General features: G+C 42.5%; 1 protein-coding gene across 2 annotated transcripts; it reads left to right on the top strand.

Moving 5' to 3' along the window:
- Positions 1-805: 805 nt before the first annotated feature.
- LOC148833202 (uncharacterized) lies at positions 806-25,930 on the top strand. Of its 2 annotated transcripts, none has more exons than XM_088918411.1 (5): positions 806-1,053; positions 17,029-17,085; positions 17,633-17,792; positions 19,381-19,510; positions 24,292-25,930. In XM_088918411.1, the coding sequence occupies exons 2-5, from the start codon at positions 17,066-17,068 to the stop codon at positions 24,513-24,515; spliced, it is 534 nt and encodes a 177-aa protein (XP_088774537.1). In that variant the 5' UTR covers positions 806-1,053; positions 17,029-17,065; the 3' UTR covers positions 24,516-25,930. The 2 variants fall into 2 exon arrangements, with proteins under 2 accessions (XP_088774537.1, XP_088774536.1); XM_088918410.1 differs by having other exon boundaries at positions 865-1,053; positions 17,026-17,085.
- Positions 25,931-25,975: the final 45 nt, after the last annotated feature.

Raw genomic sequence — 25,975 nt, 5'->3', positions numbered from 1 at the left:
TTGTGTAGACAGAAATCATTATAGCAATGTAATTTGCATTTCCCTTGACTGAGAGTGATTATTTTTGTTTTTTAGACACCCTAAATCTGAAAAGTGTTTGTCTTTTAACTTCTTTCTTCAATCCCAATTGTTTTCAACAACTTCAGCACACAGACCTGTGCACAGTCTCCTCTCTCCTCCTGGCCAGTAGCTAGCTCTTGCTGGTTAACCAACTGATGACGAGCAGACACAGGCAGGCATGTTCCCCAAGTGGGCGCTCAAGGGGTAGCTTGAAGTGTGTGAAGCCCCAGCCTCAGTGGAGACCTTTAATATTGACTCTTTGTCCTGGAGGGCTGCTGTCCTGTCTCTTCAGGTCTTCATTCCACTCTGGACTTTTAACAACTTGTCAATCAGATTGTTCTTTTACGACCACTGATAACGTCTGGCTTACTGAGGTTTACCGACAGATCTATAAAACCTGTCTACTGAAATGGGTTCCAGTGTGTGACAGTTCTCAGAGACGCCAGCAGAAAATTAGGGCTCTGCCGTTGCTGCATGATAACAGGATGATTGTGCAGTTCAAGAGACAAAAACAAAAACAGCAGTCATTCTGTGACACCTGCAGCCAGCACAACACGCTCTGTGTGGTTTGTGCTAAATGAGGGATCACTCTGGACTCAGGTGATGAAGCTGTAAAAAATAGCAAGGGGTATTCAGGTCTCTACCAGTACCAGAGACTGACAGACAAAGCAACTACGTATGGCCAAACTAAGCCGCATTTCGTCCTCTCTCTCCGGAGCCCTTGCACAGTCGCCTCCCGGCCAGCAGGGGGCGGCAGCCCGCAGTCCTGGCCAGCGGCGCCCGCGGTGCGCTCTTGCCGGGCGTGGGGGCGTGGGGGCGGGGCGGAGCGTGGGGAGGGCGGAAGGGCTGGCAGGAGAGCGCCTGGCCGTGTTTATGTTTCTTGGGGTCTGAAACCCGAAGCGGATGGGCGAGCAGGGAGGTGGCATGGCTTGGAGATGACACGGTGATGAAAGGGGGTAAAAAAAAACACACATCTAGGAGACTGGTGACACGGTAAGTTTCATTCGGGAAATAGTCAGGTTGTTTAACTTCGTGGGATCGAGACCTGTGTGTGAGCACATCAGATCTCACCATGGTGATCCGTGAACTGTTTAAAAGTTTTGCCAGTAAGTTGCGTGTGGGTGTTGTAAATTAGCTCAGCGTTTCCGCTCCCCTTTCCTTAAGCATAGCTAGGGAAAATCCGTATTTCTTCGCCTTAGAGATGGTTTCGTGATTACACGGCCGCGGAGGTGCCGACTCTGACTCCGAGCTCAGCTGGGAGGCTGCGCTGGCAGAACATCTCGGAGGTGCGGACGGGTCTTCTCTTACACCCCGAGGACCGGGCAGTGCGTGTGTGCTCACCCCAAACCCAGCTCTCTATCTCGGTGTGTGCTGGCTGGCGGAGTCTGTCTGCAGGTGCGGGTCGCCGAGTCCGGGCGGCTCTGTTCGTGAGAGGCCAGTCAAACGGACTTCAGCTTCGTGTGTGTTTCTCTCCATCTGCGAGGACGAGAACGATCCCCGAGCCCAGTATGTGGGCTTTTCTCCCTGGGCTCCAGCGCCGCCACACCCACTGTCTCTGCTCCGTGAGACGGGCTGCCGTATCTGTGTCGTCCGTTAGCTGTTCAGGATAGTGGGTGGCGTTAGGGAAAAGCGTATGAGACATTGGGGTACGTTGAGGAGAGGAAGAAATAGCCGCTTTAGTCTTTTAATCTAAATTTTAACGTTAGTGATCGCAGTTTGTTAACGCGTTACCCGCTGTCTCGGTTCAAACAGACGGCGTGTAATAACAAGCCCAAGTCATTGGATGCAGCCGGAAAAAATTCTAGGGTTTGGTTCTACTAATGTGTACTGTCTCTCTGAAGGTAAAGACGTGTAATTAATAAGACAACTTCCAGCCAGTATTCGCTTATGTTTGCGGTCCTAACCGGGCTCTCGAGAAACGGTGTGGATCGCCTCCAGACAGAGTTCTGTCTGTTGACTGTTTTATTGTTTTTTATTTTTAAATGAACAGGAGAAAACCCATCGTATGTCGTCATCGACAACCAGACGACACCCCCTTCATGAAATCAGGTTCCACGAGTGAGATTTCTCTGCTGTGCAGCGAAATCCTTCTGCCTAAACTGATTTAATCAAGTGTGAAGTGAGGACCACAAAACCAGAACTGATAATGAGTCTTAATTAACAGGAGGACACGTCCCTTCCAGTCAGACACCTTCTCCCTCTGTGCCAGTTGTGAGCTGTCAGTTGTGAATTCTGATTTTCTCTGCATGAAATGGAAAGTGTCTAAGCAGCGCCTTAGTCAAGCTCGCTGTTTTTTGAGCAGTGCTTGGGAAAGCTCAGATAACAGTACAAGTGTTTCCTGATTTAAATACCTTGATAGGCAGTTGCTGAACATGTCTGTATAAGGGATGTTCTTGGTGAACACCTGTATTTTATTTGAACACATGGGCCTTCAACAGGGCTGAAAAGGTTTGTAATCTGCTGTGGAACAGGTGTGCTAAACAAAAATCTGCTGTTATTTCAACTGGAGATATCTCATTTTCTTAATTGATTGGTTGGCAGATGCAGCTTTTAAGTCAAAGACCTTGAAAGTGCTTCTATGGAAAATTGTGCTTGTCCTTTTTAAATGTTTCATATAGAAGATGGGTGTGATGACTCTTCTGAGGTTTGCCTGCTCTGCAGAAGTCTCTGAAGACATTAAGACACTTTTGGCCTAGCACGTTCAAGGGGATATTTAATACTTCTCAAAAATGGGTGCAGTGAGAGTGTCATGATTTAATCTGTGAAGAATGTAGAGGCTGAAAGCCTGTGCCAGGTTTTCTTCTCTGGGTGTCCTTGCGCTGTTCTAGGCAGGACTGTATCTCTCATTGGCTGTGGGGTTACTGTGACTCACTCCACAGGCCCTCACTCTCGTGAAGAAGGCTTCCGTTTTTAATGCCCACGGTGGCTGCGTTGTCTCAGCTGCAACCCTAGTTCAGAGACAAGGGCAGAATCCTACACTCCTGGGTCTTTGTGATCCGCGCTGCAATGTGTTGCACCCTTGCCAGCCTGCAGGGCTGAGCGGTGGTGAGTCCTGTATGGACTTGCAGCTGTAGAGACGCTACTTGCTTAGAAACTGACAATAAAACACTTTGACAAGTGCTTTGCAAAAGGCCTTCACATCTCACCTGAAGGACCACACCTGCAGTCTCCTGTAATCAGTCCTGTAGACTCTAGAGACTGGGGTGGGGGAGACTTTGCCTTAAACTCAGGCCTCAGGTGCTCTGATGGATGTTGCTCGTCTGGAGTTGGTCAGCAGGTCTGGACGGAGGGAGTGTGTGTGTCTGTTTCTGTTGAAGAGAAGGTCGTTGTTGTGTCCCTGGCGAGGAAGGTGAGGCCTGCAGTGGGAGTGTGATGGCAGGGAGCACTTTCTGTTCGTGCTGGTAATGAAATTTAAGGGTCAGTTTCCATGGAGATAGTTGTTTTGCAGTCAGTTTGTTTTGAAAGCAATAAAAAAAACTACGTAAGCTTCTGGTAAAAGTTCTTTTTCATTTAACGTTCATCAGCTGCTTTGCTTTGAGCAGTTATTCTGATTATTACTACTGCTTTTATGGGGCTGACGCTGTGAACCCAAGAGACTCGGGTGCTCATTTACGCAGCTGGCGCATCTGCGTGAGGCGCCCTTGTCCTCCTCAGCGGTGCAGCGGTAGCATCTCGCCTGAAATCTAAACCCACGGTCCTTCACGCTGCGGCCCCGAGCTATTGTTAACTGTTCAGCGCTCGTACTGGTCATCCGCTGTAAAGCGGTTTAGTTCTGCTTTAAGAACCCTGCTGGCCTACTAAGCTTTTTCAAGGCAGCCAGGTTTCATTGTCTTGAATACAGGTCTGCCTGGTGCTAAGAAGATGGGATAGCTTACAAATGAGAGGAGACCGTACAGCCCATCTGAGCCGAACAGGCCAGGATAATGAGGCGGACAGCCTGGTCACTGTAGAAAGTGCAGTCTAGGCTTGTAACTGGAAAGTCATGGGCTCCAATCTCAGTCACAGATTACTCCAGTAAAACATTCAGCTGTATAAATGGGTGCAAATGTAAGCATCAGCTGAATATACTGGTAAGTAATGAGCAGCATCTGGAATGTCTCGGCTGTTGTCAGGCTCCCCTCCACACATGCTCTGATCAGCAGGTGATGTTCCCACTGTGCTGCAGCATGTCCCACTGTTAGGCCGGGCTTCAAGGTTTCTCGTCTGGGAGCTTTTTTTAAAGTTCACATCGACTTTTCTCAGTCGTTCCATTGCAAAACAAGCGATTTGTTTTCCTCATTTTCCTCAGCGATGGAACATGCTGTTGGCATGCAGCTCTCCTTCCTAAGAAGGGCTATTAAATGCTATCAATCGTTCTGTTATTGTGCATATAAACTGAATCGTAAAGCCTGTTAAAATCCACAGTTCAGTAGTGAATTATGTAATTCAGTCTAGGATTGATGCAGTAAGATTTTATAAAAGCTTGTGCAAATATTTTTCCATTTAAGAAAATTTGGAAAATACTGAACAAAGCAGCTGAGGAGTCTGTTTGTGTTGTATTTATTTAATATTTTTAAATGCATCAGGAGAAACATGAAGAGAGGTGCATTTAAAAAGAAGTGCCTCAGGACCCTTCTTATAGCATTTATTTTGGAAACTGAGGATCATTTTTCAGGAGTCCACTTACATTTGCCCAGTCTTGATAAACTTATCATCGGTTTCGCTTTAGCAATTGTGAAGGGAGGAACTGAAAGACGTCTGTGCCCAATGTCCACCTTTTCCTTCATATCTGAGTTTTTGTGAGTTAAGGGAACATTTTATCTTTGCACCTTAGTGATTAATATTTATCTTGTACAGTTAATGTACAAAAATCGCATTGTAGACTGTTTAATCTTGCAAACTGCAGGGGTTAACTCCTGTTAAATAGTTTATATCCCTAAACAGACAAATGAACGCATTGATTATTCTTTCCAACAAGTAAAGAAATAGTAAGTTGTAGGTAATATACACTTCTGTATTAAAGTGCGACTGATATAATTTGCACTAATCTTGTAAAAAAAATTTTTATAGTTTATAGTGTACATGTAAGCTTCTCAGAGGCTGTTAGCGGCCACTTGTTTTTTTTTCCTTCAGGAGAAGGTGTTTAGTACCCTGATGTGAATATTTGAATACACCTGCTTTGACTGTAGCTGTTTGATGTCCATAGTGTCTGGAGCTCTGCAGGAGGAGATGTACAGTAGCTGCACTCGGGCTCCTGCTTCTCCAGCTTCTCCAGAGCACAGCGATGCTGGCTGGCCAAGCGCTTCTTTCTTTCCCACCCTGAACGCCAGAGCTGGGTCAGCAGGCTAGTGGGCGACCCTTCTCCTTAACATCAGAATGAAGAAAATGAGGTTCTGATGCTGATGTATTAGTATACTGCCCTAGTTTTATTCTAGCATTTATTTATAGCATTTTTTTTTTTTAGACTAAAAAATCAGTACTTGAATGTTGTAAAAAGTGACGTTTGCCACCTCCTTTCCAAAGTGTTGTGCTGGTGGTGTCTCCTGTGTGAGAAAGGACGTGTAATTTTTTTAGCTCTAATCGTATACATCACTGTGGCTGTATGTATAATGCCACGAAGTAGTACATAAGAAGGAAAGAATAAATTAATCTAACAATTAATTGACAACATACGCGTTTTTTATTCACCGGTTATCTGTTTTGGTAGAGAATTAGATCTCAGGGGTGCGGAGCTCAGCTCCCTCAAGACCCCCCCGAAGCCAGTGCCGTTCTGAGAATATAGACTCAGGCCCAGTCCCAGTGTAAGGACTTGTCCTTTCAGCGGCGTGGGGTGGCTTGTCAGAGAATAAGAGCTCTGCCAGAGTCCTGGTGTTTTAGTATCATTGTATGTTAGCCCGACATTGCTACTAACTCATAAGCATGCTGAGGTACTCTTAAATCATTTTCTAGTATCTCCGTTTTGTGAAACTAATTACTCAGTTTTATTCAAAGGCATATCTTTTTTTTCTTTAGGAGTTGCGCATTAACGCTTTGTGTGTGGACTGTAGATCTCTGAAAGGCAGGATGAATTGTTTGACATCTGTGTCAAACGGAAGAAACCTCCTGTTTTCAATAGGTTTTACTTCTAACCTAACACTCAGTAAAAATACCTTGGACTCAGTTCAGATCAATACATTTCACTGATCTTGGATATCAGCAAATGTAAATCATTTAAATCTACCTTCCTGTAAAGAATTCTTGCCGACACATGAGGTAGACATTTTCTGTTTATTAATAGATTAGAGGAAGCCCCATTTATTCCCATATTCCTTTTCTGCTAAAAATACAAATACATTTTAAACCAGGGAATTGAGTAATACAATGAAAGTGCTTTCTGAATAACTGGATTATATGTGCAGTGTGACTCTAGAGGGATTCCTATCCATCACTCAGCGATTTGCTTTGGTTTGCTTTCAGGCTTTGAAGAAATTTCTGCAATATCCTGTCAGCATACAACACAGCAAGAAAATATTACTTGAAACCTAGTTCTCTCTTGATAATGCAGCATCTAAACATTAAGTGCACTATTGAAAGGTAAATTCTTTGAAAACTTCAAGATAAATGGTGGTTTCTGGTGAATGTGGGGAGCCATGTACTGCCGTATATCCGACAGGCAGCAGCTTTTCTGTGTGCCGGGTGGTAAATTCATCAGCCGACTTCGGTTCAGGTTTGTTTAGTTTTGCACTGATGTCACAGCTGATGCTTGTTGTCCAAGTAAACAGTTTTCTGAACACAATGTAGAGTAAGTGCCTTTCCAGATGGTTAAACTTTGCTAATATGAAACCAAAATCACAATAATCCCTGTGTGCCAATTAGGATTAGTGCTGCTGATTATAGTGTTGCTGCAGCAGGACCATTTGTATGTATTATTAATGTGCAGACAGATGTTATCAGGGAAATTGAAAATGTCAAATTGTTCAGCTGCAACCTGTCTGTAAAAATGTTAAATGTTCAACATTCCTCATAAATCTGGTAACTGAGTACCAGCAAAACTGTGTATAAACCCTTTTCTTAAATAACCCTCATCCTGCACTAAAGGAAGAAAGAAGATCTGCTTGCTTGCCCACTCGCAGGATGAGCAGGTCCACCCTCCAGTGTGGAATGTGGTCACTTGAGCTATCAAGGACTTGATAAAGGCTTTGGGAATGTGGGGCTTTGGCCAGCTGTAGAGGACCTCTAAGGGTGCTAATCAGGATGCAACTGCTTAGTGTGCTAGTCATGTTACAAGCTGTTGAAACCAGGAGGCGTTTCAGACAAATCCACCCTGATTCCTTTATCTGTGGAGGACTTGCCCTGCAGCCTTGCCAACAGAAAGTCCCTATTCAAGGAGAGCTCTCCTCTTGTGGACGGCTCATGCTGACATGACCACATACCTGCCTGACCGCACCCGTCCCCATGAGGGCCAGAAGAGAAGGTGACACTTGTGCCATGAATGCCTAATGTGCCAGACTAGGGCCCCATCGAACATTTGTGGGGTGAGCTGGGATGATCTGTGGCATCTAGGGCTGAGAGACCAGTGAACTGGCAAGCTTGTCTGGGAATGGAAAGGAAAGGCTTCCACAACCTGGTGCACTGAATGCATTGCATGTGTACAGTTAGTCTAAAACTGTGCATTGCTATTATCCTGGAACTGTCACAGTAGACCACCTGTTGATTACAGATGACATGCCATGTCTGTTCAATCAAATCTTAGTTCACTTTTTACTGAAACAATTGTCACTCTTGTCCCCATTACTGAGAGTGCATTGCAGTTAAGTGTTAAATGTCATTTGTTGCTGTGTATTTATAGAATTTTCACTGAGCCAAGTTCGGCGGTGCATCGAACCACTTACCTCAAACTCTGACAGATTTTCTAAACTTGCTTCAAAACTTTCTTGACAAAGCATTCATCAATATTCTTGTTGCTGTTGGTAGGTTAACATCAAATCGTGTAGAAAGCATATGTAAATAGTGTTTTTGCAGTGAAGGGTAAAAATGATCCTGTGATTTTTGCTTCATTTGTAACTGAGGAGGTAAAAGTGGAAATGCATGAAAGTTGTTGAATTTTGGAATTTCTCACTGTATGTAATGAGTAAGGACAGAATTTTAGATGTTCTTTTTCCCCTATGAAAAACGGATGGACTTGTGTAGGTATAAATTGACTTTTCAAATGTAAATTTAAAGCCTAATATTTTGTTCACCTAGTAAAAGCTCCAGGTGGTTGGGACCCTCTGTAGGTTGCATCTCACTATGGATGCTTTTGACATGAGGACTTTTTTGCCATCAAGTGGCTTTAGATTTCTAATGTTTCTTGCTTGACTATGAGCTTGGATGATGTGGATGATATGGATGATAACTGACCGATTGGGCTCAGTGTGCAAAGGCTCCTACCATTCGGAGCCATAAGGTGTCTGACTCACCGTCGGTCCCAACGTTGGCTCCCGCATCCGCTGGGAACTCAAACCCAAATGCGATGGAGGTACAGGGAGCAGGTTTGTTAGGTGTGCTCTTATGAGGAGATTTACAAGCTTTACAGTAAAAGTTCAGCATCCAGCAAATCCTGTCCAAAAGAAATGAGAAGAGCTGCTGCTAGCCACATCTGTAATTTGGTGCAGTCTATTCTCTTATTTTCGGTTGTAGGAGAGTTTTCTGACGTTAACGGTGGTTTTCAGTCTTTCGAGTGAATCGAGTGAAGATGAGGATAAAGTGGTTCTGTGCGCGCGGCGGCTGGGCTGTGTGTCCGGGGCCTGGGCAAACGCACTGCTTGGCAGTGGGCAGGCGTAGCGCTGCCCGGCCTTGTGTCTCTGTGTGCTGGGCTGGTCGCTGCCTCGTGGCTGCTGGGGTTGGGCAGGTGCAGAGCAGGCAATCTGTCAGGTGTCAGTGTACTGATGTTGCAAACAAAAATCGAAACATTTACACTGTGGGACACCTTTTCAATTTTTCCCATTACACATAGAATAGTTTTTCACATTCCTGACCACATGCCACCCCAGTATCTTTACTGGAATTTTTCGTAGGCCTCTTGCAGAAGCTTTGGACTTGACCTGACTTGGCAAGTTTGTTTGTGTAAAAGGGAGCTTTAGGGCATTCATAGCTAGAAGCAGGAAGTCGCATGTTCTGTATGCTTACAGTAGCTTCTGGTCAAGGCTATTTCAGTCTTAGTACAATACTGAAGTAATCTCAGGATCCACCTGTATTCACCTCTCAAGATATGTGTTGTTTATTTTTTACATAAAGCGTGTGCATTTTAGTGTTTAGAATTCTTTTAGCCTCCCAGCAGTGATAAAGATTTCTTCCAACTTCCACTGTTTGGCTGTATCTGCAGCAGCTGCCGTTGCTGGCTTGAAAAGCAGCCTTCTGAGATTGAAACAAAATACTCTTACAGTGCCATTGACTTGTGTTTTTTTATATTTCAGTAAATTACAGAAATGCTGTGAAGGTTATGTTTCAGTCTTTATGAGAAAGAATGACAAGCTTGTCTTAGGTTTTGCTATTAAAAGAGATTTTGAAGTTTCAAAAGAAATCCTTTGCTGTTCAACGTCTCATCATTAAAGATATTCCTTGCTAAAACCTTGTGTTCTTGTGGTACTACAGAGCTGGGTGAGTGAAGGTACAGCTGAAGGCATGCAGATGGCATTCTAATTAGCATGAAGACGAACCACATGGTACAGAAACAGATTGGGGCTGATTCACCAGCGTCTGTAACTGTGATGCAGGACGAGTTGGTTACAGAGTGCTTTTTCTTTTAACTAATTTTGTTATTCCTCAAAATAAGTTCTGGTCATCTGGTGAATGACACAGCTTGTTGGTTAGGTTGTCAGCATCCACTTGGAAGATTTCTGGATAGTTAAATGCTGTATATTGTGTTGTGCCTTAAAGGTGTCGGTTGTCCTTGTTGCTTTTTCAAAGCATTCATAAGAAGACCATTCTTTTCTCAGTCCACATTGGCTGTTTTATTGTTTGCTTTAGCTATTTAATTTCCAAAACTATGCCAGGAATAAAATCCCAAAGGGGGCTTGTATGGAGTAGTGTAGTGTAAAACCAGGTAGAATTAACTTTTATTACGATGTGCATTCTGTATGTTTACCTCCTGGGAGTCCTATCAAGGATTTTAATATGTTGGAGTACCATTGCTGTGACTTTTCCACAATGTTCCGTTGATCCTAGAGACGGACACTTCTGAAATATGTGAGGAACGTTAATTAAATCAGGAAACTACAGTTCAAGAGACAGGAAGCATTTCAGAATCAGAATAGCCTTTAATTGTGTGTGCTTTATTTTAAGTACACGAACAAGACAATAGGCATCATTAAGACAGTGCACATATAACTAGAAGTTCTGATTCATCAAACAGACAGCCCTAGCAGTGAAGCTGTTCATATGCTGGTGGTTCTGGCTTTAATAGACCGGTAGTGTCTTCCTGAGGGAAGTTGATGTAACAGCTGGTACCCCGGGTGGGAGGGGTCATCAGCAGTCTTTCCTACCTGCTTCTTTGATCTGAAGTTGTACAAATCGTCAACGAAGAGCAGATGACAGCCAATGATCCTCTCCACAGAGTGAAAACGCACTGCAGTTTGCCCTTCAGAGCGTGCAGACCAAAGTTATAATATAAACGGTTATATTAGAGTTGGTTGAGAGACACCAAAGTGTTTCAGTTGCTGCAAAAGTACATTCTCTGCTGTGATACTGGTAATAGTCATGTCCCATTTAAGGATGGTAGAGATCATTATTCCCAAAAACGTAAAGGACTCCACCACTCTCACAGCCACATCGCTGATTATCAGAGAGAGAGGTTTTGGAAATCAACTACGTTTCCAATGTTTTAACCTGTTGCCTTTCCTCTGTGGTGGAACATTCAACTGCAGCAATTTATTGTAAAGGAGCTCTGGAATTACAGAATTAAACACAGAGCTAAAATCCACACAAAGAATTCTTGCACGCGCGACTGTCTGGCTGTCCTCAGAGCTTACCGCCTGTGCGCCCTCCAGCATTGCGCTGTCTCTCGGCTTACCTTTACTTCCTGGCTAGTTCAGTAGCCGTGTCTGAAGGACGACAGGAGTGTCTGTGGTGAAATACAGCCTTGTCCGTCTTAAATAACTAAATGTATTAGGTTGTAGACTGTTGTTTGAATTTTTAGGACAGTTCTGGCTGTATTTCAGATTGTAGTTTAGATTTGTATGGGGTTTGTGCAGAAACCATTTAGACCATTAGACCATTCAGACCATTTAGACCACCAAGAGGAAGTCCTGTAATGCAAAGCATGACTTTATATAATTTTTAAGTTCCTTTTTCACTGTGTTTTCAGATGTTGTTATTTAAGATAAAGAACAGAACACTGTATAAAGCCACATATGCACTACTTACATTTGCACATCTATGGGGCTAGTTCGCTTGAACTAGATTTCTTTTATTCTTTGATCACAGTCTGTGATAAAATTGTATGTACCGTGTGCAGTCTGACAGATTTGTGTAAGAGGTTGCAAACGGGTGTTAATTAGGTATTTTAATTAGATATGCCACATTTTTACTACATATAAGAAAATTAACTAATCTTACCTTTGGTAGTGTTGGTGTTCTGTAAATTTTTCATTTTATTACACACATCTGAATAATAGAGAGTAAAATGATTAATTACAAGGTGGAGACACCATGAGTGATACGATTCTAAATCCCACACCTGATTCTACTATACTCTATACTCGTGTGACACCTGCTCAATAGCCAATTTGTTGTTTATCTTTTTATTATTTACTGTGGAATTAACCTTTACTTGTTCCTTATTGTACTACTAATTTAACAGCTGTGCCAGACTATGACTTATCTGGGCTGATACAGGTCTGAACCAGTTCATACACATTTTGTTTTCAAAGGTGAAACAAGGCCAACGCCACTTGTTAAACCCGCTCTCTCTGTAAAATGCCAGCATTTTCATTTGCATTTTCATCATTCACACCATCCTTTGTTTGAAATAATACTGTAAAAAGCTCTTAGACTCTTTTTCAAAGCGTCTTCCTCAAGTCAGTTTGGCCAGGTGAGCATACTGTACCTTAGAGAGGTTTGCTGTGTTTCAATTCATTGTGAAAGTGTAACATCTCTGTCATGTCAGTGGGATACATAAAGGCCTGGAGCAAGATGATAATATCGGTGCTGTATATTTATATATAAATATTTACACACGTATGGGAGTTGCTGTTGACCCATACTTCTGAATGACTGTACTTTGTCAGTGAAAGCTCACGGTTTTAGTTTCTGGCTTTTGTTTTCCTTTTCTACTATGTTAAAGAAGACTCCGCAAAATATTGATGTTACGCTTTTTTCAGTTATTATATTTGTAAGTTCTTAAATATGTGAACCGTTATTTTTAAAATTGATCATTTCACTTTGTTAGTGCTCTTTTTTTCCCCTCATTGTGTCTTTTCTGTCACAGCTACGATAGATTAAGCGGTTTGAGGAATCATGCAGAACAGATTGGCTCTGCTCTATCAGTGAGCAGATGTGACGAGATGCTGTGTCTCTGTAATTTCTAGGGCAGTTGGGTTTAATTATATTTTCTGAATACAGCCCCTTAGAGCAAGTGCTGTAGCTGATGGGAAGAAACCTATGAAAAATGAATTCCTGCCATTTGTTTTGTTTTCAGTTAACACTTGTTTTCAATTCCTGCCAATACCAAGGGGAAGGTTCTGTGATGACCATCGGTTCTCTGTTACTTTATGCAGATGATTTTTTGAGGTGGGTGAAGTCTGAATTCAGGATGATTTATGATTTCAAGGATACAGAGGGGCAGGAAAGTGGAACAGTTTTGTCTTCCTTCTCATCTCGTCTTCCTTACCTCTGCCAGTGCTGGAGAAAAAGGCTCTGGCCAAGATCAGTGCCAAGAAGTTCACTTGAGATTTGCCAGTAGTGGTAGTGATTGATAATAAGGGGGAAATGTGGGAGCTTTTTCGCAAATAGAGGTTCTCATTCAGGAATACGGGTAAGAGCTCGCCCTGGGCAACAGCAGCATGCTCACATACCAGCCCAGCAGCAGGGGTAGTCTGCCACTGGAGCAGAGTGGGTGTAGCAGAAACCCACAGCTGTGTCAGCCCCAGTGTGGACATGTAATAATTTGTTGAGCTGTTATTATAGCTCTGCGCTGATCAAGACACGAACTCCAGTCAGGGGAGTAGAGTAGCGTTCAGTGTTTCCACATTTCCTCCCAACAGCTCTGCATAGAGGGCTGTTGAAGGGCTGATGAAGCACAGAGGTATTTTAAATGCTACTTCAAATCTTGCTTTTAGACGTTTTTGTGTGATATTTGATACGTTTTTTTAAAAAGAGGATATTGGTGGAAGGTCCACTTAGAATTTATAAGAGAAAACAAATATTTACCTATATTGGTATTGTTTTGACTAATGTAGCTGAATCTTGTTTTTGTTAATTTAACATGTGTGAATGTTTTTACCAATAACAGTCTTTCATAATTCTGAGCATATGTCTATTGTCATCAATGAAACTCCCTTCAAGGCTCTACTGAAGAGTAAATACCATTCACCAATGTAGGGTAAAAAGTAACAGTTCATTGATCTGTGACCATTTATTCAGTCTGTAAAACTGACATCTCTTATGTCTCCAGTGTGTTTTTTAAGTTCTTTCTTGGAGAAGAAGCTCCATTTTGAAGAACCAGGATTCTGTATGATATACTGCAGTTCAGTGTTTGTTTTTTCTTACTTCCAGAAAATGAAAAATATCTATGTGTATTTCTTTTGGGTTTGTGGTTATAATGATTCAGACCTAACGTCTGAACCTGTGGTTACAGAAATAATTCTCAAAAAAAGCGAAGCTTATCACGCAGTTTAAGAAAGTAAGATGCACATCTGTCATGAGGAAATGACCTGCTCTGTATGACCTGTGCCTAGTTTTGGTTTTCCGCTGCATTTGGAGTTTCTGATGACCGTCGAGGAGAAACACTCTTGGACCTCTGTGGAAGGAGATAGATTTCGACATTCTGTAGCTTGTCCAGTGATGAGAGGCGCACTGCCATCGACAAACGGCAGCGCAGCAGAGGGCCCGGGAAGAGATTGCTCTCGTGTGACGTCACCCCGCTCAATTGCGTTTCGTCCTGGCGAGCGCTGGTCAAAGTCGACGCCCCGTCTGAGAGGGCGGAGGCACCGGTGTGAGATTAGCGAAAACCGAAATAAAACAAAAGGGGGGGGGGAGAAAAACACGCAGCCTGCCCCAGTGGAGATACACGGCGGGACAGGTGAGAAAATAAACCCAAAATGAAAGAAAAACGATGGCCTTATGCTTGGTCCCAATCCCCCTGCGGGACAGTCGCTGGAAGGTTCTCCCCTTGTGGGGGGGATCTGCTCTTCCCTCTGGGGAGTAGCTCAGTGAGTCTTAAAGGGCCCCACAGCTGCAGCTCGTCCTTAAGTGCTTCGAAAAGCCACCTTTAAAGGTGCTATATAAAATAAAGTTTTTTATTATTATTATTTATTATTATTATTAATCAGCCAGGGTAGCTGTGGTTGCTAATCCAGGGCTTCGCCTCCACACTGAACACGCACACCCCCCCCCCCCCCCCCCATGTGATGCCACACTCTGTTTTCTCATCTTCCACCTTTTTGGACAGCATATTGACCTCTGTGATGCTTGGTAGGGTTCCCTAGTTAGAGAGAGATCACTTTATTAGCCACATACAGTTTCTTGCATTAGGAATTCGTCTTTTCGCATACCCCGGCTTGCTCTCCATGAGACACACAGACAGGAAGAGAAGCAACCTTCCAGGCACAGGCACAGATCCTTAGCCACAGAGCCACCACTCAGTCCCTAGTTGATATTTTGTTGGAGCCCCTGGCACAGGCCATTTGACAACATAAAAGCATCTTTCTTTTTGAAATGCTGGGAGACAAACATCATATTTTACTCCAGGCTGGTGATGGTTCTACTTCAGTTTTCCTTGTCTTAAACCTGGATGCTACCCTGGGGTTTTGAGTTCTTTGGATTCCTCAGTCTTGCTTTTCAGACTATTGTGTTCTATGTTCCATATATATTCCTGTATTCCAGCATCCCTTTTCCAGCTTTTTGTGAGCGACAGCATATTTTTGTCTGTATTTTGGTGTCCCATTTTAATAACTTCTAAGCTATCCTGTATATACTCTAATTATTCCATGACCTCGTGTACGTCTTCACTTCAAAATGGAAGTATGATGTCCTGGCAGTAGGAGTTTTAGTGTGCACAGCAATAGTTGTCTGTCTTGGACTTGACTACCTTGGATTGCTCGTTAGCCACATCCAGGCTTGGTGCAATGAGCTGTAACAGGAGAGAGGTGAGGACAGGGTATAAAATGGGAAGGTGCACTTATCAATGATATAGTTTTTTCAAAATATTATCTTGTTTACTTCATCGCAGTTTTTTTTAGTATAACCCCATTATGACCCATATTGCATAATTGTCTAATTATTATTAATATTCTAAGAGAATGAGTACTTTTGACTAAAAATGTTAAAGTTAGTGAAATCTCATGCTTATCTGTGGTTTCCATTCTTAAAAGTATTATCTGATTGTAGATGAAATGGGGGTAGTATGATACTTTGGTCAAACTGAACCTGACAATTTAAATGCCTGAATGAATTCGTTTTATGCAGGGGCTTCTGTTGGCTGTAAGGCTTGTCTACTTTCAGTGTTAGTCTTCCCAAATCATTCCTCAGGTTGTTTATTCCAAAACAGTGTGATACAGCCAACATCATATGACTTCGAAGACATGGATAGGCTGGGTTCTGTTTGCCTGGCTGTTCTATTACAGATTTGTTTTGTCAAGACTGTTGTTTGTGGTGTCTTATCAAGTTCCCTGAAAACCTCACTGAGACGTGTTAAGCAGGGAATAGACAGGCTTGTGTAGAGTCCCTAGCTGCCTAAGGATCCCTCTAAAATAAGGGACACAGACCCTAACACAGTGTGGGAAACAAGGCTGTGCTAGCTCAGGTTTGCTGTTCAGAAAATTACAACACAATTAAGACCACACTCTCTGACCTGACAGGGAAGTTGTGGTCTTTATCGTTTAAGAGGATTTATAAAGAAAGGAATGAGTGACTAACAACGGGCTAGTAGTTGCATTTGTGTTTGAGTGGGTGTTTTGCCTGAAACAGAAAAAATGCAGTGTCGTCTATATACTGTATAGACACCAGAGTGGCTCACGTGTCAGATGATCTGTACTCTTTAAAAAAGAACCTTTCTCATTCATCTAAATGTAAAGCAAAATCCAGTACAATTCTTTTCTTAGAGTAATATGGTCCAGTGTTTTGAGGTTTTCTTACAATTAATAGCCTAAAATGTGCAAGAATGTTATGATGTTCGGTACAGTTGATAAATCATAATTCAATTTTTGCACTGATGGTCTGATGAAGAGCTTAACTACATTTGCAAGTTAATTTGATATTTAAGACTTAAATCTTTAAGAGCACAGTATTTCGGTGTTTAATGATAAACAATGTTGATCTTGCAAACCCTTGTATAATTTGTTTTAATATGTGCTGCTAAAGGAAAGTGACTTTTGTACTACATTAGTTGAGCTTAATGGAAACTGTGAGTTAATGTTGTCAAACAACCTAACCAGCAAACAATAACACTATTTTTTGTCACTTTTTCAATGATGAAAGTGATGAGGAACAGTGAAACCTTCTCATGGATTAACATGACTCATTTTTCATTGACTTTTTATAGAACTGGCTAATTACAAATATTGCTTTTCATAGCATTCTCAGGACAACTTCTTTCCTTCCACAATTCATGACCATTTCAAAGTGCAAAATTGTTTGGATGAAAAACAAATGGGTAATGGCAAGCTATAAATGCAGAGAGGCCGAAGGAGTCTGGGTATGGCTTCTCCGTGTGGTTTTTGGCAGGTCCTAGTAGTGGTTTTTTTTCTGCCTTTAATCTGTCAGTTGTGATGAACAAATCATCGCATATTTTTTCTTTTTTTTATCTTCTAGCAGAAGTACGTAATGAGAACACATCACAACTAAGCCTAGAATGGAGCTGTACTGGTACATGTAAGTATAACAATCCCTTTTGTTTATCTAGCACTGTAGATCCCAAGGGATGGCCAGCTGTTTTGCATACAGGAGTGGACCCACTTGCGTGAGACACAGCAGCCACAGAGCCAGTTTCCCCCACTACCCAGCAGCTCGGGCTTTCTCTTCCTGTGTCCAGTGACCCCAGGCCTCCACAGATACTCTCTCTTCTTGTTGTACAAATCTTGTTTCTCCTTTCGATTGCTGTGTTGAGTTGAGTTTTTTCACGAAATGGGCTCACACTGGAATGTGGATTCAATCGAACAGTCATATGTCATATTGGGAAGCGAGATGTGAAGGTTCCAGTTTTGTTCAATGTGCAGATCTGTAATGGTACGCAGTGCACCCATCAACACAGCGAGTCGCTCTGATGCCGCTGATTCTGCAGCTAGCAGAAGTCGGCGCTCACGGTATGTTGAACAGGGTTATTCCATTGTATCACACTGCAGGACTTTCTTTTTTATAGTTTCGGTAATACGGGAGAGCTTTCATGGCGTTCCCTGAATAACTCTTTTTCTGCACCTAGAATCGTGATCATTTTCATCATCATCAAGATCTTCTTCTACGTGTGCTGGTACCGCTCCCGGCAGCGCCAGCTGCACGCTTACCTCAGCAACCCCCGCAACGCTCAGATCGTCATCGTCGGGGGCCGGGCCTACCTGCACCAGATGTGCGAGCGGCAGAGTGTGAGTGTCTGTCCCCATCTGGCCAGCAGCAGCAAGCGCCCTGTCCCAGCGCTCCCCAGGGGCTGCCCTGGCTCACAGTGGGCAGTGCATGCACTCGCACCCTGGCGGTGATCTCAAACCCATTAAACCCCAGCTCCCCTGGTAGTGTGTTGATCAGCTATACTGGGTCATTTCTGAGTTGTTAATACTGTAGCGTTGGGTCTGTTTATCCAGCATCCTGTCTCCCTCATAGCACTGAGAGGGAATGAGTGATGATCTTAATCTTAATATTTATCTCATGAAGGTTTAGCACAATTTCTGTGAGGTAACAAGATGCTAGAAGATAGAGTTTACTCAGAATAAGTCGGTAAAAGTAAGCTTTCAACTCCTTCATTAATTATAGTTTTTTTTTATTTTAACTTACAGGAATACCCATGTAAAAATAGATTTACATTTTCTTTTGTGGAAGTTTGAGAAATGTGAAGCAAACATCCTGCAGGTGACAAAGTTCAGAATGGTGCTTCTTGATGAAAGTGGCTCTGCTCGCTTACTGCTGTGCAGTGAGATTTACACTCGCCAGTTCCAGGCTCTGACAGTTAGATGTTCAGGAGCAATGAAAGATTAGCAGGGCTCCAAGTCGGCTGTAAAACAATGGCTTGTTAAAACAACTTTAAGTTTAAGGAAGAAACATTGTAAGGTACTGTAATTGTGGTTTCTAGTATTCAGAAGTTTGAAGTTTGATGCTTTTGTTAAAGAAAAAATAGTTTATTTATAGTTTTATAGTATTTAAAAATAAGTTCTAAAGCATTAAGAAAAAATATAGAAGTTAAAACTGTCCAAGTCAAATTAAACTATTGTTCATTGGAGACAGCGTGTGATGTCATACCAAAAATCATGAACAACAAAGTAATCTAGCAAAAGTCCATTCTGCGAAACAAATGTATAAATTACATTTAAAATTACAAAAAAAACAATACCTGGTAAACTCCATTTCTGTTCATTTCCTATTGTGATGATGAGCAGTACAGGCCTGGAATTTCCTGTGGATTGCCAATAATTGTTTATGAACCATCCAGCTGTTTATACACGTTAATGAGCTCGCGACCCAGCTGGTTAGGATGTCAGGCTGACAGTTACCAGGGAATGAGCTGCTGAGACTCCTAAGGATGCTGCCCAGCGTCTTACTGAACAAAGGTGCTACTGGTGACTCTAGTCACGCTAAACAAGACTGACTGAGGGCCTGGCTGTGGCCTCCTCTGACTAAAAATACCTCATGATGTTTCACCAGCCTCGATTCGCATACTTTTTTGAGTTGAGTTTTTAGGATTGGACTGCTGTGTTAACATGAACATAAAGTCAGTGTTCAAGGGTAGGCAGTATTTTTATTGCACTCTTTCTCTACAGGTTTCTTCAGGTCAGGTTGATGCAAAAGGCAAATAAAACGAGAACAATAATCGGTCTTAGACTTGGCCCCAAACATGGGAAAGTTGGAAGTGTCCGAACCAGTCCGGCTCTGGCGCAGCATGCCGGTTCGAGCATGTGTGATGCGACTGTGGGTGTTAAACTCTGACTGATTCTTTCCTCCTTTATTCTTCCTATTGCTGCACAGACGTCCGTCTGGCCCAGCTGGTACGGCGTCCAGGATGACAGCTCTGTTGGCGAGCCTTCTGGATCCCTGCCTCCAGCTCCCTCGTACAGTCATCTGGACGTGCCTCCTCCGTACGAGGCCGTTTCTGGAAGTAAGAGACCTCCTTGTTTTCTGCCTTCCTCGCTCTTGACAGCCTGCCATCTCTTTCTGACTGGTTGATAGGGCGCAGGGCTGCGCTTCCTATTGGAACATGTAGTGCCTTGACCTTTTATGAATGCTGGACTTAAACCAATAAGCGCAGCGTTCATGTTTTCCGAAATGCAGAGAGCACATTGACAGCAGTGCTTCCACCTTTTGGCTTGATGTTATCAGGTCTTAGCTGTTAATCATGTCTGAGCTTGGTCAGTACAGGGATGGGAAACTCTGGTCCAGGGGGAAGAGCGCCACCTACTGGTTCACCAGTATCACTTACAGCGGTGATCTAGTTTTCCATGGAGGCCTCCCATCCCAGTCCTGCCGAGCTTATGAGATCCAGTTTCTCCCATAATGTCTGACAGATGTAAAGAATGAAGTAATCTCTGTATCAGCCTGCCCATGCAGCATTGTTAAATAAATAATTTCTGCTAAAGCAGACGGCCACAATGTGCTGCAGAACCGGCTGATGGCCTGTGAGGCACAAACCGCTTCTCGGCCAGTGTGGGCGAGAGCCACGGTGTAGAGGAAGCTGCTCGGGCTTCGCTGTTTCTCTTATCAGGGGACAGACCTGAAGGCAACAGGAAGCACAGAGAACAGAAGTTCACAAAGTGCAAGACCATTTAACAGAGCAGTTAATGGTCCCTAGTTATTAAAACCAAGTATAGAGCTTACATCACAAAACGGTGGTTTAATGGGACTAGTCATAGGAAGATGTTTCACTGCCGGTAGACGGGCAAAACTCCACAGTTTTTAGAAGTAGCAGTTACGCAATTCCTTCCCAAGGGAATTTAAGAAATTAGCATCTACCATGAGTCCCACGTGCCTGGTTGTTAAAATACCTGCAGTGAACTCGTAACTGGTAAGCTCCACACTGGTGCATTTCACAAAGCGAAGACACAAGAGTGCAAAACGTATGCAGCACAAAAGCAAAGTCCAAGTCTGAGACGCCAGCGACAACAAGGGTAAGAACTGAAGTCAGACTTTCACGTTTGTAGCAGGAAAAATCAAGGCATAAATAAAAAATATCTTTGGTTTTGGTTTGAACATGGAGAGGTTAAATTTCTCTCTACACATCTTCGGATGGATTATAAATAATGCTGTGTGGAACGTATTTAGAAATCTGTCACCTACGATGACTAACACTATCTCCATGTGTTTAATGAGCAAAACTCTATTATCTGTAGTCCTTCATTGCACAAGGACACAGACTTGAGTCTCTGGATTGCTGTTGGGACATGTGCTAGATTAAGTTGTCCTGTGTGTCATACAATGAAACGTTATCACAAAGGGCTTTTGGTTTTTTTTCCCCTCTTTAAACTCCATGTCTAAGCCAGTGGAATTATTCAGTTTGCAGTTGTACTTGTTTGTCTGTGACTTGTAAATGCACAATCATGGTGCTGTCTCTGGAGAAGCCAGCCTCCCCTGGTATTACTGGTGTGGTGTCCTTGGGTGTCTTTATCAGGAAGTGGCTATTTTCAGCCCTGCAGTAGGATCTGTTTGGTGTGTATCTGGTACTGATGGAGGTTTGAGTCATTATTTTAAATGCTTGGGGCATTTTAATTTTTTCATTCCAAATACTTTTGCAATCACACTACCACCCATCATCTCTGCCTGTTCTGTACAGTTGTACAGTATATGTTGTATTATGAGCAGGATTGTAATAAGAATGTTGCAATACTAAAGGACTGTATTGTGTTACAGTAAGATTTAAACAAAAGCCAGCATGTGCTTTATAATCATTGTGTCTTCTCACATGCTATTTTTAACTAAAAATGATAATGTTGCGATTTGATTGCCAGTGTAGTGTGAAGCTCTTAAATTCTCACCATCCGTGTCAGCAACACAGAGAAACTGAGAAATCACATTTTATGGATGTGTGCAAAACCTCAGTCATCACATGACTGGAGAGAAGAAAGGCAGAAAGCAGAATACTGTATTTAATAGGATTATAAGTTATTGTTGAATGTTCAGATAAAAAAAAGTTATTATTTTACAAAATATGATGTATACATTATAGATGATGAGATCTAAAGCATGTCCTACATTTGTTGTTTTATAAAATAAGGCATTTTCCTTTACATAGAGTAACAGCTAAATAGTAATTAAGTCAAAGACAACACCAAGTCAGAAACTTTGACATAGGTTTTTCATCTATGGATACAGATAAGATTGAATACACAAACTGGGATGATGTAATTAATGAACTACCGCAGGGATCTGTACTAAGACCACTGCTCTTCATAATAAATACACGATTTAGATTCCAGAATAGTTACTAAACTAGTTAAGTTTGCAGACACTGAATTAGAAGTACTAGCAAATACTGTAGTAGCTGCAAATCAAATTTAAACAGACTTAAATAAAACTCACGACTTAGCCAACATCTAACAGATGCAGGTCAGTGTAGGTAAGTGTAGGGTATTGCACGTAAGTAGCAAAAGCAAAATTTAAAAGTAAAGAATGAGAAACTGAGCTAGAAGAAACAACATATGAAGAAGAGTTGGGTATTAATGTTTGTCATTTGCATATTGTTCACGTGTGTGTGTGTACATATACAGTGGTGTGAAAAAGTGTTTGCCCCCTTCCTAATTTCTTATTTTTTTGCATGTTTGTCACACTGAAATGTTTCAGATCATCAAACAAATTGAAATATTAGACAAAGATAACACAAGTAAACACAAAATGCAGTTTTTAAATGAAGGTTTTTATTATTAAGGGAAAAAAAAAATCCAAACCTACATGGCCCTGTGTGAAAAAGTGATTTCCCCCCCTGTTAAAATATAAATCAACTGTGGTTTATCACATCTTTGGAAACCTGAGTTCAATTTCTCTAGCCACATCCAGGCCTGATTACTGCCATACCTGTTCTCAATCAAGAAATCACTTAAATAGGACCTGCCTGACAAAGTGAAGTAGACCAAAAGATCCTCAAAAGCTAGACATCATGCTGCGATCCAAAGAAATTCAGGAACGAATGAGAAACAGAGTAATTGAGATTTATCAGTCTGGAAAAGGTTATAAAGCCATTTCTAAAGCTTTGGGACTCCAGCGAACCACAGTGAGAGCCATTATCCACAAATGGCGAAAACATGGAACAGTGGTGAACCTTCCCAGGAGTGGCCGGCCGACCAAAATTACCCCAAGAGCGCAGCGACGACTCATCCAAGAGGTCAGAAAAAACCCCACAACAACATCCAAAGAACTGCAGGCTTCACTTGCCTCAGTTAAGGTCAGTGTTCATGACTCCACCATAAGAAAGAGACTGGGCAAAAATTGCCTGCATGGCAGAGTTCCAAGACGAAAACCACTGCTGAGCGAAAAGAACATAAAGGCTCGTCTCAGTTTTGCCAGAAAACATCTTGATGATCCCCAAGACTTTTGGGAAAATACTCTGTGGACTGACGAGACAAAAGTTGAACTTTTTGGAAGGTGTGTGTCCCATTACTTCTGGCGTAAAAGTAACACAGCATTTCAGAAAAGGAACATCATACCAGCAGTAAAATATGGTGGTGGTAGTGTGATGTTCTGGGGCTGTTTTGCTGCTTCAGGACCTGGAAGACTTGCTGTGGTAAATGGAACCATGAATTCTGCTGTCTACCAAAAAATCCTGAAGGAGAATGTCCGGCCATCTGTTCGTGACCTCAAGCTGAAGCGCACTTGGGTTCTGCAGCAGGACAATGATCCAAAACACACCAGCAAGTCCACCTCTGAATGGCTTAAGAAAAACAAAATGAAGACTTTGGAGTGGCCTAGTCAAAGTCCTGACCTGAATCCGATTGAGATGTTGTGGCATGAACTTAAAAAAGCGGTTAAGGCTCAAAAACCCTCCAATGTGGCTGAATTACAACAATTCTGCAAAGATGAGTGGGCCAAAATTCCTCCACAGTGCTGTAAAAGACTCATTGCCAGTTATTGCAAACACTTGATTGCAGTTGTTGCTGCTAAGGGTGGCCCAACCAGTTATTAGGTTTAGGGGGCAATCACTTTTTCACACAGGGACATGTAGGTTTGGATTTTTTTTTCCCTTAATAATAAAAACCTTCATTTAAAAACTGCATTTTGTGTTTACTTGTGTTATCTTTGTCTAATATTTCAATTTGTTTGATGATCTGAAACATTTCAGTGTGACAAACATGCAAAAAAATAAGAAATCAGGAAGGGGGCAAACACTTTTTCACACCACTGTAGTTAAAAGCGTACAGTTTAAATCAGTGGATGATAAAACTTTAAGGCCTTTGAATATTTTGTGTAATTGTGGTCACCACATTATAGAAAAACTATCGCTGCGCTGGAGTCATTCCAGGCCGTGCATAACATGTAGGGAATGTCCTTTTTTGGCAAGCTGAAGGAATTGAACCTTTTTAGACTTGAATAGAGAAGATATGATAGTGATAAAAGCATTCAAAATCCTGAGACAGTGTAAACCCTGAAGATTTCTTTGGAATAAACAATGAAGCACAACCCAGAGAGCACGAGAGGTGGGAGTGAGCTTTAAACTGAGAATGGGAGGCACTAAGTGACAACTGTGTGGATAAGGTGGAAGTATTAACCTTTTTTGTTTCCAGTTGCATAATGCGGTTACTGCACACTTGTGTAACTCCAGTTTCATCCAGGACTTGAACGTTTCCTGCAGGCCCGGTTTTTGAAAGCTGCCCTCCGTGGTCCGTGGCTCTTGCAGGTGAGCGAACTGAGGGGTTTTGCTGCATCCTCTGACACCGCCTGTGCTTTCTCTCGCAGCAGACGACCTGAAACCTCCACCGTACAGCGAATATGCCCAAGGGGAGGCCATCACGGATGCCCAGGTCATTGCCCTGCCGGAGGGCTGGGACACCGGCAGCCTCAGCGACGCACCTCCCCCGTACACCCCCAGCCTGGCCAGCGGCACCCCGCAGCAGGACGGCCCAGCGCTGGTGGGGCCCCGGGCAGAGGGCAGTGCTCCCGTCCCGGATTCCCAGAACTAGGCCGGGACGCTCACCCTGGGGCCTGAGGTGGCATCGTCTCTACTGCGCAGGCTCAAAACAGCGACGTTGTCCTCTTGCCGAAGATCATGCTGAGGCAGGCTCCGAACGGTGCCATCTTCTTCCTCTCTGCGATGAAGGGAGTGTGCCCAGGTTTGCGGACTTCAGCAAAAGAGCCCCAGTCACTTCTGTGGACTGTGAAGAAGCAGGAGTCCGTGACATTGCATCTCGGTGTTCAATGCAATAGCAGCAGGAAATAAGGACAGAACTATTGACTGTCTTTGCAGCTTTCTGGGCTGTGAGCTGTTTTTCCTTCTTTCCTTCAAAAGAAATATTAACAGCTTGTGACTCACAGTTTCCAAGCCTTTGTCAATGTTTATTTTTGTAAAATATTTTGCTGCATATAACTGACTGTAGACTGATCTGTTGTTGAAGCGACCCATTTTCTTGCTGCTGTTGTTGCTTTTCAACCACTTTATTTTTTGCTTGATTTTTTTTCCCAATGTCTGTGGATGCATTCTATGAAATTAGTGGCCAGGTTTCAGCCTGTCTCCTCCTGACCAGTAGTTTTCAAGCACAAATTTAAGGAACAACCCACAGTCCGCTGTTTCATATGAATAACAGAAGTGGTTGCTGGAAGTAACTAGTGACCTAGTTACCTACCGGTATACACACTTTCGCCGGTGCCATTATTAACCTGTATTAGAAAAACATTGTGCTTTGCTGGTGGTGCTTTCAATATGTGATGAGTTCTGTGGTGGGGAGGCTACTTGACATTCAACTTTAATGTGACTCTACATATGAAATGTTCATATGTTAACATGTTCAAAGGGAAATGACTCCTGCTTTTGCTGTAAAATCACTTTAGCTCGTGGAAAGGTATAAGTTTTTGTAAAGTTATTGGAATTGATTTTGGAATCGGTGGACACAGTTGGTTTGTGACTTTTCTAGCAGTTTTCATGACAAGGTTTCTTTTTTTTCCTGTGCACTGAAATTGTGCCGGGTTGCCCGGACGTCCCGGAGTGACTGTCTGAATAGAGTGCACTGACGTGCTTAGTTGATTAGCTTTCCTTAGTGATGGTTACAGAAGTGTCAAATATCCATTTTACTTTTTAAAGAGAACAGAATGACATTATTTTCAGTTTTATTCTTTGTTTTTAAATGTCTTGATGCTGTTTCACATTTCATGGGTTTAACTGGGGGTTTTAGGAGAATGTCAGAAGACGGGTGCTTTGAAAGGCTTAAAACTATAGAGCAACCAAAAATGTTATATTTCTCTAAATATTGTATCTTGCTAAAGGATGTGTACAGACAATCCCAAACTCACTTGTATGAACTTTAATTTGTAAATTGCATTTATTATTGTCCTATTATGTAAAATAATAGAAAAATAAAGTTTTATAGCTTTTAAAATTTGACCAGTATATCGTCTGTATTACTGTTCACAGTTGCTATAAATAATT

This window comes from Atractosteus spatula, chromosome 6 (assembly GCF_055471065.1).
Source record: "Atractosteus spatula isolate fAtrSpa1 chromosome 6, fAtrSpa1.hap1, whole genome shotgun sequence".
Lineage (NCBI taxonomy): Eukaryota > Metazoa > Chordata > Actinopteri > Semionotiformes > Lepisosteidae > Atractosteus > Atractosteus spatula.
This window is presented reverse-complemented; position numbering and strand designations above follow the sequence as displayed.